The 15844-nt window shown below is 36.6% G+C and overlaps 1 protein-coding gene and 1 long non-coding RNA gene across 5 annotated transcripts in view; one reads left to right on the plus strand and one right to left on the minus strand.

Annotated features, from left to right (window-relative positions):
* Window positions 1-15844, minus strand: part of LOC120470595 (uncharacterized) — a 58188-nt gene that overhangs the window by 41689 nt on the left and 655 nt on the right. The window contains exon 2 of the mRNA XM_089117883.1: window positions 8668-8807. Within this exon, the coding sequence (XP_088974009.1) occupies window positions 8668-8807 (140 nt within the window). The remainder of the gene's footprint in view (window positions 1-8667; window positions 8808-15844) is intronic.
* On the plus strand, window positions 912-5001 carry LOC120478793 (uncharacterized). 4 transcript variants are annotated; one of them, XR_016147468.1, is made up of 7 exons: window positions 912-1067; window positions 1691-1792; window positions 2512-2761; window positions 2934-2995; window positions 3109-3200; window positions 3286-3403; window positions 3502-5001. It is a non-coding gene; the product is annotated as an uncharacterized LOC120478793 (long non-coding RNA). The 4 variants fall into 4 exon arrangements; XR_016147469.1 differs by lacking the exon at window positions 912-1067 and adding an exon at window positions 1324-1546; XR_016147470.1 differs by lacking the exon at window positions 912-1067 and having other exon boundaries at window positions 1582-1792; window positions 3289-3403.

The following is a 15844-nucleotide window of genomic DNA, read 5'->3' on the forward strand; positions in this document are numbered from 1 at the left end:
AGACCTTTCATATGTTAATGACTGACACTAAGGGTGCTGGCTGTTCTCAGAGGGAGGAGTGGCAGAGGACTTCAGGATTGAAAATTATCTCTGGTCTACAGCAAACAAGTTTTTTGTACAGAAAAATAAATACATTCTTAAGGCCCTGAAACAGAAAACCGACGTCAAAGAACTAGCAATGACTAAAGCCAACTCTAGGGTTGGCTTATGTCGCCTGTGTCAGGGCCTTAAAACCACTGTATGAAAAAAAGTATCCTAATCAAATATTCTTTTATAAAAACAGGACAAAATAAACACCATGAATATACGTTCACAAAAACATCTGAATATTTAATGAAATAAAAAATACAGGGAAACATTTCAGAATATCTAAATTTTTATTGTGAAGTTTTACCAATTGCAGACAACAACATTAGTCGCCATTGGCTTTGCTTAGTTGGGGACATTTTTATTTAATATTCAACAATGTTATTGAACTGCCTGCATTGACACCATTATATGAGATCTGAACTGAGATGGACAATGACATCACGGTTTTGGCAGAGTTAATTCTTTGGGCATGCATGATGTGAAACGAGTGGTCGCAAAACCACCGGGCTTTCCCGTGTTATTGTCAGCAGCTGGTTATCCTTCCATGTTGAAGAGTCCAGCTGCATCATATTTATTCACAAAATTAAATAGATTCACTTGCAACGCGTCATACCGAGGTTTGTGGTTTGAGTGAATAAGTGCTTCCGCAAACAAACAAGCTGCAAGAAAAGGGGGCGTTTTGAGGTTTGAAATTCACCACTCACAACCATAAACACAACAATGGTGACGTAATGGAGGTGCAACCAATAACGTTAGTGTATTGCTTCAAGCGCGAGAAAAATACTTTAAAATTACAGCATTCTCGAAGCAAAGAGAACAGTTCGAGGTTTGGAAACAGTTTTCTTCTATTCACCTTATTTTGCACGACAACAAGGGTGACGCCATTGCGTTCGTTTTGTCATCTTACTCCCGTCTGAGAAAGACTTCAACTTCCGGCTCATGAGAGGGATGAGATTCTGCGCTAGTTGAAACGAACGGTAAAATGTGTCAAGTATTAAATGTTCAGTTAGGTGCTGCCATAACAGTTGGATTAAGAGGAGAGATCAATTGGACCAACGGTGAAACGAACATAATGTGAGGCGGTCAGATTGTTGTTGTGGTGCACTTTACGATTTAGCTACACCCACCACAGACGAGGAGCACCGGAGGCAATGGCGGAAGGCACTACATTTGGAAGCATAGGCTTGAAAGTGCCCAACTGAGGCTAAACACGAAAAAACTTTTCTGATGAGAAAACGCAAAAGTGGCGTTGCGTCATCTTTTTTTTTTATTCTGCGTTTAGACGAGCGTTTTGTGTGAGAAATCCGCGTGCAAATGGAGACGCAAAAGTGTGTGAAATTCAATGTAGTATGCACTTCAGGCGGCTAGGAGTGCATACTACAACACCACCAAGTCCACGCGCCTGCGTACAACTTTCACCGTCAAGCAAACTTTTGCGTTTTTACCGTTTACACGGGTAAGATTTAAGATTTCCACTCTGGAGGGTGGTTTCACTTGTTTTGCTTTTTTGAGCCTCAAAAACGCCATCGCCGTGTAAACGAAAGGCACATCCGATAAAATATTTTTACGTTTTCACCCGCGAGCGTTCTCGTGTTAACAGGGCCTAAGGACGGGAATCCGATTGAGGAACACCCCAGAAATGGCTCGGCTACGATGTTCCGATAAAGAAGTCACGCCGGGTGTTGAATATTGTCAGATTCAGGTAAGCTAACTTGCCTAACTGTTATGTGCTTGTTTGCCTAACTTTAGATTCATGAAGTCCGTTCTATGAATGCTTTTAAGATCAGTAACAAGCCGTAAACAAAATACAATGAATCTTGCATGATTACCATTGCCCACATATACATGTTATTTATTTAACTTTGTGATATTGACCTAAGAGTCTGAAAGAATGAATGAATGAATATTCACGGTAGTACAAGATAGTATGGTAACTTACATTAGTCTTACAATAGCTCACATTACTGCTATTGCACATTACGAGATGTAAACACTGGTCCAGATGCACTTCCTGTTTCAGTTTGTAAAAGGCTTCTTAATTTCAAATGTAAAGAAAATATCTTGAATATGTTTGTTTAACTTTTTGATTCAGTTGTTCTGTTGGTTGTACTTTAACCCAACGTTTATACAGTGTTAAAACTGAAACAGGAAGTGCTTCTGGACCAGTGTTGTTTACATCTTGTGAAATGGTCTATACAGAGATTGCTGATGCTAGCAGGCCAGCTAGCTACATCTCTCATTCAGATATTGATATTGACTTATGGCGAGTTAGGAGATTGTGTATTGTTTCGTTTTTAATTAATGTATCTTTCTCACACACTGTTCTGTGTAACTATGGGTGCCATCATCAATGAATTCTCCATGATCTATTTTAAGTAGCTACTAATGTAAAAAATGTTTATGGTTATAATATTTCCATAGATGCATCAATGAGAGTCAGTAATGCAGTGGATAACTATGAGGATGATCACATCCACATGCCCCACAGCTGTGATGCAGAATCACAATGGGAGGATCAATCTGTCTTTGGCCACAACCTGATCTTCTCAGAGAGACTCTCCAGCGTCTTGATGCTCTTAAGCGAAAGTATGAGCAGCACAGACTAACGTTACATGAAGAATCTTACAACGCTTCGAAAAGAATAAAAAAGGCACATGACGTGAACATTGCGGTAAGTCCAATTATTGTTCTATAACGTGGCTGTAAGCCATAGTTCGGTTACAATTATTGTTTTGTCTCTTGCGGTTACTGTGATGGTCAGCTTATTCTAACTGAAAATTCAGTTTTGTGGTTCTTGAAGATTGTGAATCAATTTAATTGCTTTTTAATTTCAAACTTTACAGGAATCTGTAAGGCGCCTCCATAATTCAGAGAACAACCCACACAAATACGTTCCACAAACCAGGTAAGACTGTTTCTTATATACTATAGCCTAAATGTTAGTTTAATCTACTACTCTATGGATTTGGAATGCCAAAAGTGAATTTCAGTAATGATACTTGCAACTTTCACCCCCAGAATAAATTCATCACATAACCTGGCTGTGACCACTTACCTCTTCGAAGAATTAAGGTCAACTTTTACAGACGTTGACCCTGAATGTGTAAAAGGTAATCTTAAAGATGTTGTAATCATTTTATTGTCCTCTGTTTTACTTATTTTTATTGCCATTACATTTATTTATGATATATTTAGCAGGTTGGAAGATGTATTTTGAGACTTTGCGGAGGAAGTATTCTTGGCTCAGCCTGAAAAGGCCCAGAAAAGAAAAACTATGACGAGCATTGCAAAGAACCTTCAAAGAAAGCGACTGGTAAGTTAAGAAACTGGTTAAGCACTTTTTTTTCTCTTCAGAATGTAACTATCCTCCTCTCTGTGTTTTAGTGGTTAAGTTACTGTCATGTTTTTCAGTTGCTGGAGACCAGGTCCGGGGTTGTACAAACCAACACAGAAAAGGAACTTTGGAAGACCGCAACAATAGAACTGATGTCTGATGAAGATGATGCTATTGTTGATGGAAGGCCAGTGTGAATGGTGAGGTCTCCACCAATCTGCTCTCTGCTAGGTACTATAAAACAGACTAGAGGCTGACCCACACTATGCGTCACACCACCAGCGTATCATGGCAGTTTGAAAAATGTTAACTCGTATAAAAAATATATATATATATATATATATATATAACCGTTCAAAAGTTTGGGGGTCGGTAAGATAATTTTTTTTTGGTTTGGGGGGGATAGCTCAAATTAACTCAATACTTTTATTCAGCAAGGATGCATTAAATGAATCAAACGTGACAGTAAAGACATTTATAATGTTACAAAACATCATATTTCAAATAAATGAAATAACTTTCTATTGATCAAATAATCCTAAAAAGTCTACAACTGTTTTCAACTTTGGTAATAATAATGAATATTTATTGAGCATCAAATCATCACATTAGAATGATTTCTGAAGGATCATGTGACACTGAAGACTGGAGTAATGATGCTAAAAATTCATCTTTGATCACAAGAATAATGTATTCCAATAGAAACGTTTATTTTAAATTGTCATAATATTTAACAATATTACTCTTACTTTTTTTGTATTTTTTATATATATAAAAAAAAGCAGCCTTGGCGAGCATATGAGACTTCTTACCGATCCCAAACTTATAAACGGCAGTGTACACCTTGAATATTTTATATACACTTTAATTTCTTATTTATTTTTCTCGTATTATTTCATATATTTGTTCCTTTTTTTGTTGTCCATGTTGCTTATCTCCATTTTGTTTACTTGTTTGCATTTTAATGTATGTTTATAATGCACTCTCTGTAATGTTCTATTTATTTATATTGTTTACTTGGAATATCTACGTATATTATATATATATATATATATATATGAAGAGTTCAGATGCAAAAGCCTCTAAATGCCATTTGAAATTTTCTCCTTTAATGATGATTTTTATCAAACTTGTATATTTAAGTTTAGTAATTTCACTTAAATAACAATTAATAGGCAATTATCATTGCCATTTAAGAGAAATTACTGAACTTAAATATACAAGTTTGATAAAAATCATCATTAAAGGAGAAAATTTCAAATGGAACTCTTCATATATTTTATATATATATATATATATATATATGTAACTTTTTATATACACTGTGTACTTTATTCCTTTACATCTGTCCTTTAAAATGATTGGGTAAAAAAAAAATTAACGAAAATAAAAAGTTAACAATTTATTTAATGTATGTTTATAATTTTCTTTGGAATGTCCATGATTTTTTTTTCTTCCTTTGAGATGTTATTACTTCATACTTTTTTTTCTAGTTTTTGTTCCCAATTCCTCTGTAATGCTTGTTTATAATGCTATTTGGAATGTGTTATATACCTTAATAAAAATTTCAGACTTTCCCATTGTTCTTTGTGTGTTTAAATATAAATATATATATATATATATATATATATATCAAATTTATTTTAATGAATATATTAAAATTGGGGGAGGGAGGTTTGGTATATATTTGAGCAATATCTGCATAGCTGGTATATAACCAATCAAATCAGTATGCTACAAGGCCTAGGGTGGGCTATGTTTAAAAGTAACCAATAAAGTCCGTTTACTGGGTTTTCAATGTGTCCTGCCCTCCAATAGTGGTCTGGGTGTTGGGAGTGGCTTTAAAAGAACAACCAATCCAGTTTGGTTGGAAGGCAAAAAGGTGTGAATGTTTCCTGCAAAAAGGTGTGATTTTTTTCCTGCTAAAAACTTTAATGGGATTACTTGCCATGGCAACAAATGGCTCTAGCACGGAAGTATACGTCCACAACATACATCCGATTTGGTATCATTCCGGATGTATGCGGATATATACAAACCCATGGAATTTGACATATATCCGGCCACTATACTCCTGGATTCTTCCGAATTTCAGCAGTGTATACAGGAGTATACTGGTCCGGATACACCTATTTTCATGCAGTGCAGGGGTTTAAGATGTGTGTGAATTTCCCACACCAGGGGCAATTTATATAGTTCTGTTGTATAGCAATTATCTGTTCAAAATGTAATGCAAACTGTTCTATTAAAGAGAAGATAGAAAATACATTTTTGTGTGTGCTGTAAAGTGGTTTGAAACAGACACACACACACAAAAAAATCCAAATCATGTGTCATTAGTATCCCTTTGAAACAATAAATTATATATATTTTTTTTTAATTTTCATGGAAAAGTGTGTGAAAAACTAAATTTTATGATTGGTCACAATTGTGACCGGTGGGATAATGTCTTGTATCAACCATTGGACAGACTGAATATAGGTATATTTGATCTGTGCAGTGTGTGTGTGTGTGTGTGCGTGCGTGCATGCGTGTGGGGTGTGTTGAAGTGTGCGTGTGTGGGGTGTGTGGTGTGGGTGTGCATGGGGGTGTGTGATGTGAGTGTGCGAGCATGTGGGGTGTGTGTGTGCGTGTGGGGTGTTCATGGAGGGGTGTGTGTGGTGTTGGGTGTCCGTGTGGGGTGTGTGATGTGAGTGTGTGTGGTGTGCAGGTGTGTGATGTGCCTGTGTGTGGTGTGCGTGGAGTGTCTGGCGTGGGGTGTGTTGCGTGCGTGTGTGTGGCATACGTGGTGTGTGTGTGTGATGTGATTCTGTGTCTGTATGTAAAATACGGTAGTAAGTTAGGTAGCAGCAGAAAGTTAGGTAGAACAGATAGCCTTTGTGTATTAGCATTTAGATACAATGTGTCACTATCCCACCGGTCACTATTGTTGCCGTTGACATATTTGTGAGTTCTATGAACACATTAAACAAAGTTGAGTAATTGTAAATGCATATATCAATACTAGACACCCTAAACATGATGTGTACCAAAAATCTATGTCCTATCTTTATGTTAACATTAGGGGTGTAACGGTACATGTTCGGTACGCATACAAACCGAACGATTGCTTGGACCATTTTTCTTGCCGGCAAAATTCGTGCTGACGCGGCCAACACAACGTTGCACAACATCCAAATGGCAATCGTAATGAAAGCAGAACGAAACTGCGCTCCTCGTTATGTGCTTCACGGATCGTTTATCAGTTCGGACCAGCAACATCTGTGCAGCGCGAGCCGATCTCGATCAAGCAATACTGTTACCACACAGCGCTAAGAGATCCGGTAAAGAAAACATTTGAATTCGCCACTGAGGTAATAACATCGCTGCGAAATCTAGTGAGATGCATTCACATTTCTCCGTTATTAACCGCAGATCTCTATAGATCAAACAGCGCTGTCATGGAAACCAGGAGAAACATTGTGCTGTGAATGAACTAGTACTTTACGTCCACAGACCAGCAACATTCACCATGGATTTAATAAAGTAACACTAACTGGAACCAGTTTGGCTGGAATGGTGAAATGCTTTCAAGTACTTCACACATCTTTTTTCAGCACTTCAAAATTCAAATATTATATAAATAAATATATATTTAAATGTTATTTTTAATGTGATGACCAAAAACATTGTTTGTTCATCCTTCAAAGATGACCCCTATTTATAAACCTGAAAGTTTCAAGATCTAGGAAAACTCACACTTATTTAAAAATATTTTTTCTTTAAACAAATAGAAAATTTCTCTGGCATTTCTTTCTTTTTGCTGTATCGAAAACGTACCGAACCGTGACTTTAAAACCGAGGTACGTACCGAACCGTGATTTTTGTGTACCGTTATACACCCCTAGTTAACATATTTTACTAATCTTTTCTTTGGGAGCTTTCTTGCTGCCATCCTCTTCTCTTGGCACAAACAGGAAATAAACAGCTCTGGTCATGTGACTATTTACAGTAAATATGCAACACTGCACATATTTCATTGAAACCCTTTATTATTTCAATATCTGCTGGAAATGCATTGATAGATTATTCAGTAACATTTGTATAGCCTTAGAAATGAAACATTTTTTTTTAAAATGGGTTAATGACAGAGTATTCTAATTCTATGTTGCAGCTATGTGAAAAAAAAAGATCAAAACATGGGGCGCGTTTTTGGCCCTCAGGGGGTTAAACACCTTAAATTGCACATGTGTAGATCAGGAAAATCTAAATTCCCCCTGAATCCCACTAGCAACATCAATTTTGGGACCTCAGTTTTTATAAAATTCTGCATACGGCTTCAAATCAATTAAACACATTCTACGCAAAATTATTCACAGTTTTGAAGCGTTTGAAACGACACACACTGGCCAAGAACTGCATAAAAACACCTTCTACAAACCCATTCTATTGTTTTATTGAAAACAAAGATCAGTCAAATGCAACTAATCGTCCAATACGATTAAAAATCAAGTGTCTGTATAATATGTGCTTTTCTATCAATTTTCAGGGCTTGTTTAGTTTGTTTCATGGATGGCTCAGCTAAATGGGCCAATAAGAAACTATTAACAACTATTATTCCTTTTAATTATGCTAATGTCTCATTGAAAAATCTATCTACAAATGTATGATTCATGGGTTCACAGAGATCATCGGCTCCATTGGTAAACCATTGACATTTCCAAGCGTTTCGAAACAGTTATGGCGTAACAAAGCCTCGTTTACTAAGATCACGTGACTTTGGCAGTTTGATACACACCCCGAACCACTGATTAGAATCAAAAGATTCGTAAAAGTGTTTCGAAAGCGCCCCATCACTAGCGTTCAGTCAACTTACCTTCATCTTATTTCAGGCAGAAACTGATCACAGACTTCTAAAATGTACTTGTTCAATTTGTACAAGTTACAGTATATGTTGCACCAAAATTAGACATTTTATATTTTGCGAAATACAAACATTGAATTGAAAGCAGTTATGAACAGTTTTGTTCTGCCTCTACAGAAACTGAAATAATTATTGACAAATGATCAGAATGTCTGTCTTTGTCAAATATTTGAACCTTGAAATCACATGTTAATTATGTTTTTAATTGGCTTTAAATTGTTGTGGCTCTGTGTAACGCTGAGGAAACAATGCTCTGACTCAAACAAGTGAGGATTTATTATCATTAGCTAACATTAGTAATAAAGTAAAGTAATATTATAAATAAATGAGCAATACTCACGTCAGTGTGTTGAGTTGACAGTGTTTATCCTTCAGTAGAGCAGCGATCTGATTCACTCGTGTGTCTCCTAGTTCATGTTCACTCAGATTCAGCTTTCTCTGGAGAAACGGGTTTACACTAGAGTTGAGCCGAATACTCGGCTGAAACGAGTATCCGGTACGGATAAAGCACTTTTGTCAAGTACGAATATTATACGAGTAATACAATTCAATATCTGTGCTCGGATAAAAAAGAAAAAAAAAAGTTATGTTGAGATTAAGGCTGAGCGATATATCAATATAAAGAATATATATATTTTTAAATGTGATATGTAATTAGACCATATTGCATATCGATATAGGCTAGTTCAGGTTTGCGCTGTGATCCTTGCTCCAAGCAAGCTGCTGAGTGCTGAACCAGATCTCTCTGCACTGCTTCCCGCGCCCCAGCCACTCCTTTTCCACTTTGCGTGCTTGATTAAAGCATGTTATGTTATGAAATAAAGTCTTTCACCTCAGCAAAACGGACTTTCTGTCCTGTCAGCCGTTATACTGTAACGTTAGTCGTAGCGCACACTCAATTGCACGCGCAAATGCGGCGGCGCGCGCTGGATCGCCTCACTGTATATAAAGTGCAAAAGAAACTATACGAGCATGCAACACTGTTACGTTGTAAATAACACGAAATAGAAGCAATGCAGTTATGATTTTCTTCTATTCACCAGGAGCAGTTTCCATGTTTCATAAACAGTTCTTGTCAGTATTGTGTATTCACTATTCACCATGGTAACTGTCGTTTCTATATTAACCACTTAATGCCCCTATTTTTCTTTGTGTTATTTTTTATATTTTTTTAAATGACTGTAATGGCTCATACCAACGTTGTATTAACAAAATAAATAAACCAATTAATAAATCACAATTACAATTCCAAGGGAATAATCTGCAATTAAGATTAAGACATGTCATATTTGGCTTTGACTGAACATTTGCTCTCACTTTGCAGAAAAAATATTGGGATATATTTTGTATATCGAAATCAGCCTAAATATATATCGGGATATGACTTTTGGTCCATATCACCCAGCCGTAGTTGAGATGAAAACTCTTGTTCATTACATTTTACTTCATAATTGCAGCCACATGTGTTGTATTCATTATTGCAAAACTTGTTCTGTAGTTCGTTTGTTATCGTGATCAAAACCATTGATCTGAAGCTCAATGCTGATGCTGTCATGTAAATAGTTTTATTTCTTATCAGCAATAAATATAGCAATTTCAGATCAACCCATATCAATTGCATGCTTAAAATAAAATACCGGTTAAAGCCCCGCCCATTTCAAGACTACCCGACCCACTTCCGGGTTTAGGCCCCGCCCAGTCCGAGTACAGATACAGATACAGATAATTCATATGGTTAACAGATACAGATACAGATACAGATAATGCTGTACTCGCTCATCCCTAGTTTACACCCACAACTCTATTCACATACTGACAGGCTTCCTCTGCAGCAGGACTCAAAAACCTGCACAACAGTCCATTCAGTTTCATTTAATTTTTGTTCTAAAGACAAGCTTTAGTTAGTTATTTAGATGTCATTTTTTTCTTTTAACATTTAAATACACAAATAAATATACATTTAAATAAAGGAGGTCTTTCTCCGCTGCCATTAATGAACTCAAACTGACGCGCTACATCAACGTCATCGTTCTCAGCCACTCCCTCTATTCGCTGATTGGTCCTACAAAAAATTGATTTCTGGAAACCTGAACGTAGTACTGACGTAGTACTGAAGGAAAATGAAATTGAGCGGAAGTGCGTAGGAAGGCGCAGCCAGGCTAGTGAATCTTGCCTTGAAGGAAAACTATTGTGTTAAGGAAATTATTTCACTAAAAGTTTATCTAGAATTTTTTATGGGAAGTGTGCACAAAAACACAATTGTGCATGTTAATTATCAATGTATACTGTAGAATAGCAGCACAAAAAATCACATCTGACACAGATCGGAATTTGTTGCGCACGTGTAAACATAAAAATCTGCACAAGATCTGATTTTTTTCGTGTCCGATCTGAGCCGATTCCAAATGTAGATTTAAATCAGATACATATCCGATATCTGAACATCCGACCTCCGTCTACACACGCACATCCGATCCTCCTTTGAATTCCAAGCCACCACCATATTACAATATTCCACCGCTACTGTACACTCACATTCACTTAAACTATCGTTTTGCTGTTTTTATAATAAATAATAACCATTATGGTAACACTTTACAATAAGGTTCATTATTTAACATTAGTTAATGTATTAACTAACCATGAGCAATACATTTGTTACAGTATTTGTTAATCTTCGTTGATGTTAGTTAATGATAATAAAGCTGTTCATTGTTTGTTCATGTTAGTTCACAGCGCATTAACTAATGTTAACACGATTTTAATAAAGTATTAGTAAATATTGAAATTAACGTTTACAAATATTAATAAATGCTGTATAAGTGCTGTTCATTATTAGTTCATGCTAACTAATGTAGTTAACTAATGTTAACACAGTAAATTCCCCGGTGTTAAATTTAACACCGCTCGGTGTTTATATGGGAACCACCAGCAGGGTGTTAAAAGTAACACTGATACAGTGTTAAAGTTAATGAGATAATTAAGTGAATAATTGAGTGATGATTGAGCATTATTGAAGACACCTGATGATAACAAGCAGAATCACTGAAGGTCAAAATCACAAATTGTAAGCCACCGTTATGGAGATCAGTGTTTGCTTTAGTTGGGCTCTTGACACTTATACTTTCACTTTAACTTTGTTTGTCTGCTTTTATTAATTTATAACAGTCAAATGAACAAAGAAAACAGTGAGCTGACATTGTTGGTTATGTTTTGACATAATCATGCTGTGATCTGAAAAATCTAACTTTTTAGATGAATTGCCTTAACTTGTTAGTAACAGTTTAGTGATTGTGCAGCATATCCGTATTTTTCTTTTAACCGAAAATATTTAATAACAACTATTCTGATCAAATCACTTTCAACTTTATTTAGAAACACAGACATAAATAGTCAGCCTGTGTATCTCAACCATGGTGACATTAATAATCCTTGTTTCCACCAATCACAACTCATTAATGGCTCCCATCATGCATTGCGGTATGAATAAATTATGATCTGAATTGTCTATGTAATTTACTTTTCCTAATTTAATATTCTGCTCGTCACCATTGTTGAGAAGCATTGACTGAATTTTGAGGTTTATGTGTGCCTATAAGAAGTTTTTTTTTAACAACTTGTAGAAATCCATTACATTATATCTGACATTCTGGATATTTATGTACAATCTCAGTTATGTTGTGACCTACAAAATTAACCACGAACATATATTTCAAATGAACTTCATAATATGACCAACACCATCATATAAATTGTCTCTTTGTTCATCTGGCAGGTATAACTCAGATGCAACAGCCAATTAAAATGTAAAGTTAATAATAAAAGTGTCAAGAGCCCAACTAAAACAAACACTCACCTCCATAACGGTGACCTGAAAGTTAGGTTTTCTCCTTGTAATTCTGCTTTAGGTGTCTTCAATAATGCTCAATCATCACTCAATTAATCACTTAATTATCTCATTAACTCTAACACTGCCTCAGTGTTACTTTTAACACCCTGCTGGTGGTTCCCATATAAACACCGAGCGGTGTTAATTTTACACCAGGGAATTTACTGTGTAATGAACCTTATTGTAAAGTGTTACCACCATTATAAACTAATGTAAAAGTCTGCTCTGCTCATCTATTACGAGTTGCCGTTGCAATCAGTGCAGCACGAATCACAGTTTACTGATCGCGTGACGATGGCGGAGGATTCGTTGCACAACCACCACACAATCACCGATTTGAAAGTAAAACGGCGCCGCGCGCTGTCACAAAATAGCTTTACACAGCCATGTCATGTGAAACGTTGTCTAGTGAGTCTTACGCACCCAACTTGTCATTTTTGCCTCGTGCGGACGCGTCCAGTATGTTACTCCGTGTCAGCGCACGCTCTGATGCACAGACCTCTCCCAATCATCTCCTGCACTCGGCCTCCGAAGCACCACTAACTCCCCCTCCGTTTCCCCAAAGCCCGTCGGTTTCCCTCAAAAGCTGATATTAAAGGGTTAGTTCACCCAAAAATGAAAATTAAGTCATTAATTACTCACCCCCATGCTGTACCAACCCCGTAAGACCTTCGTTCGTCTTCGGAACACAAATGAAGATATTTTTGATTAAATTTGAGAGCTGTATAACTACCACATTGGCTCCTAAAGGACTGCCTCTTGACGGCCCAGAAAGTCAATGAAGAAAATGTTTAAATATCCCAAGTGACTACCGTGGCTCAACTATATGTTTATCAAGCGACGCGAATACTTTTTGTGCGAAAAAACAAACAAAAATAACGAGTTTATTCGACTATTTCTTTTCTTCCTTGTAGGCCAGAACGAGACTTCCTTAGATTTCCACGACGCATGCGCGAGATTTGCGATCTGCTCACATCAGCTTACACCACTTCAGATCGCAATTCTCGCGCATGCGTCGTGGAAATCTAAGGAAGTCTCGTTCTGGCCTACAAGGAAGAAAAGAAATAGTCGAATAAACTCGTTATTTTTGTTTGTTTTTTCGCACAAAAAGTATTCGCGTCGCTTGATAAACATATAGTTGAGCCACGGTAGTCACTTGGGATATTTAAACATTTTCTTCATTGACTTTCTGGGCCGTCAAGAGGCAGTCCTTTAGGAGCCAATGTGGTAGTTATAAAGCTCTCAAATTTAATCAAAAATATCTTTATTTGTGTTCCGAAGACGAACGAAGGTCTTACGGGGTTGGTACAGCATGGGGGTGAGTAATTAATGACTTAATTTTCATTTTTGGGTGAACTAACCCTTTAATGTATTTAAACATTCTCTATGGTATTTTTTTTAATGACACACTGTCTCTTTCTCTCTCTTACATATAGTTATAAACTCATTAGACTTTTAATGATTAGTGCTTTATTTTTAAAGTTTGCGGGTAAGAATTGTGAAAAAAAATCCCTCATTTTGGGGATGGAATTATTTTCAATGTTCAATGTTGACAGCTACGCTTCGAATATTGAGAGTACTGTAATGTCTTAAGGACAACAGACAAGGGAGGCTCTATTTCTGAACTTATAATCGGAACACAAGAACAAACAGAGACAAACCATAGACAGTATAGAGACAAACACACCAGCCTTGTTTCTCTCTGCCATTTCCGAACTCGCAGCATTAACCCTGCGGTGCAAAATAAAACAGCAATTTCAAAACAATTATAAAGAGTCTGTGTGCTAACTTTGATTATGGTTGCCCTTGCACTTATTGTTTGAACTTCAGACTTCAATGAGTTCAGTTAGGAGGTCACACACACCAATGAGTTCAGTTAGGAGGTCCCACACAGCCTCAATCAGAAGTTCTGAAAGCTCTTAAATGTACAGTAAGGTCTGAAGAGACTCATGTGAAATCAAACAGGAGAAAAGCCAGTCAATAAAAACCTTTTACAGTGCTTGTATATTGTTTTCTTTATAATAAGAAAACAATAATCTAGTATGATAATTCATACTCAAAGTAGACCTAAAATGACATGCATTAGTGCATTATTAGTTAAAAGATTGCAAAATGCACCTGCATACTATTTTTCCAGTCATGAATTTTGTCATTGAGGATTTCTGAAAAACTGTGCAAAAATCTTGTCTCGTCTCGTTCTCGTGAACCCAATCTCGTGTCCGGTCTCGTCTCGTGAGATAAGCGTCTCGTTACACACCCTAATATTTATCTTTGTAAAGAAATAGTGCAAACACAGAAATATTCAGGAGCCGATGTTCAACCTCTGCCCGTGACTTTTATAAATAAAACAGCTTCGCTACTGGAAGCTCCATTATATTTCTCAGCAATGAGGTGATAACTTCACTGTAATTAAACCAACAAACTTCAGTATTAGGTTACTCTTTCTCTCTCTCTCTCTAGTTAATTCATTCACTAGTTAATTCATATATCAAGAAAAATATATTACAGGGCTTTATTTCACTCAAGAATTCTAGCTCTGAGCAGTAGATAAACGAAAATCATTTCCCGACTACATTCCATCAGATTTTGCATTGTAAACTCTTCATGAGTCATGACAGCTGTTATCTCGTCCATGCTGGCAAATTATCACGACCACCTGACATGAATTATATAAATAATTTGAATAGCACGACCATTCAAAACAAGGGTCTACCATGTGCATAGTAAAACAATCACCGAAAATCATTTTGGGTGGGAATTAATGTAAAAACAGATATCGGACACTGTCTAAAGTTAATGTAAACAGACGGGCCAGAAAAATCAGTTATTGTCAAAAGATTGAATCTGTGCATTAAGACTTGCAGTGTAAATGCAGCCTTTGACCTGTAGCTCGTAGCACAACTAAATGTGTTGACGGGTATCATCATTATGACAGAATCTGCAGCATCTGATCTGATCTTGATCATTTTGATGCAACAAATTGACCAGCTTATTGTATAATTAAAATAATGTATTTGTTATGAATATTTAGCCTGCATATACAACCCGAATTCCGGAAAAGTTGGGACGTTTTTTAAATTTGAATAAAATGAAAACTATACGACTTTCAAATCACATGAGCCAATATTTTATTCACAATAGAACATAGATAACATAACAAATGTTTAAACGGAGAAATTGTACACTTTTATCCACTAAATGAGCTCATTTCAAATTTGATGCCTGCTACAGGTCTCAAAATAGTTGGGACGGGGGCACGTTTACCATGGTGTAACATCTCCTCTTCTTTTCAAAACAGTATGAAGACGTCTGGGCATCGAGTTTATGAGTGTCTGGAGTTTTGGTGTTGGAATTTGGTCCCATTCTTGCCTTATATAGGTTTCCAGCTGCTGAAGTGTTCGTGATCGCCTTTGACGCATTTTTCGTTTAATGATGCGCCAAATATTCTCTATAGGTGAAAGATCTGGACTGCAGGCAGGCCAATTCAGAACCCGGACTCTTCTACGACGAAGCCATGCTGTTGTAATAGCTGCAGTATGTGGTTTTGCATTGTCCTGTTGAAAAACACATGGCCTTCCCTGAAATAGACGTTGTCTGGAGGGGAGCATATGTTGCTCTAAAACCTTTA

The sequence above is a fragment of the Pimephales promelas genome, chromosome 2 (genome assembly GCF_988280905.1).
Source record: "Pimephales promelas chromosome 2, fPimPro1.hap1.1, whole genome shotgun sequence".
Taxonomy (NCBI): domain Eukaryota; kingdom Metazoa; phylum Chordata; class Actinopteri; order Cypriniformes; family Leuciscidae; genus Pimephales; species Pimephales promelas.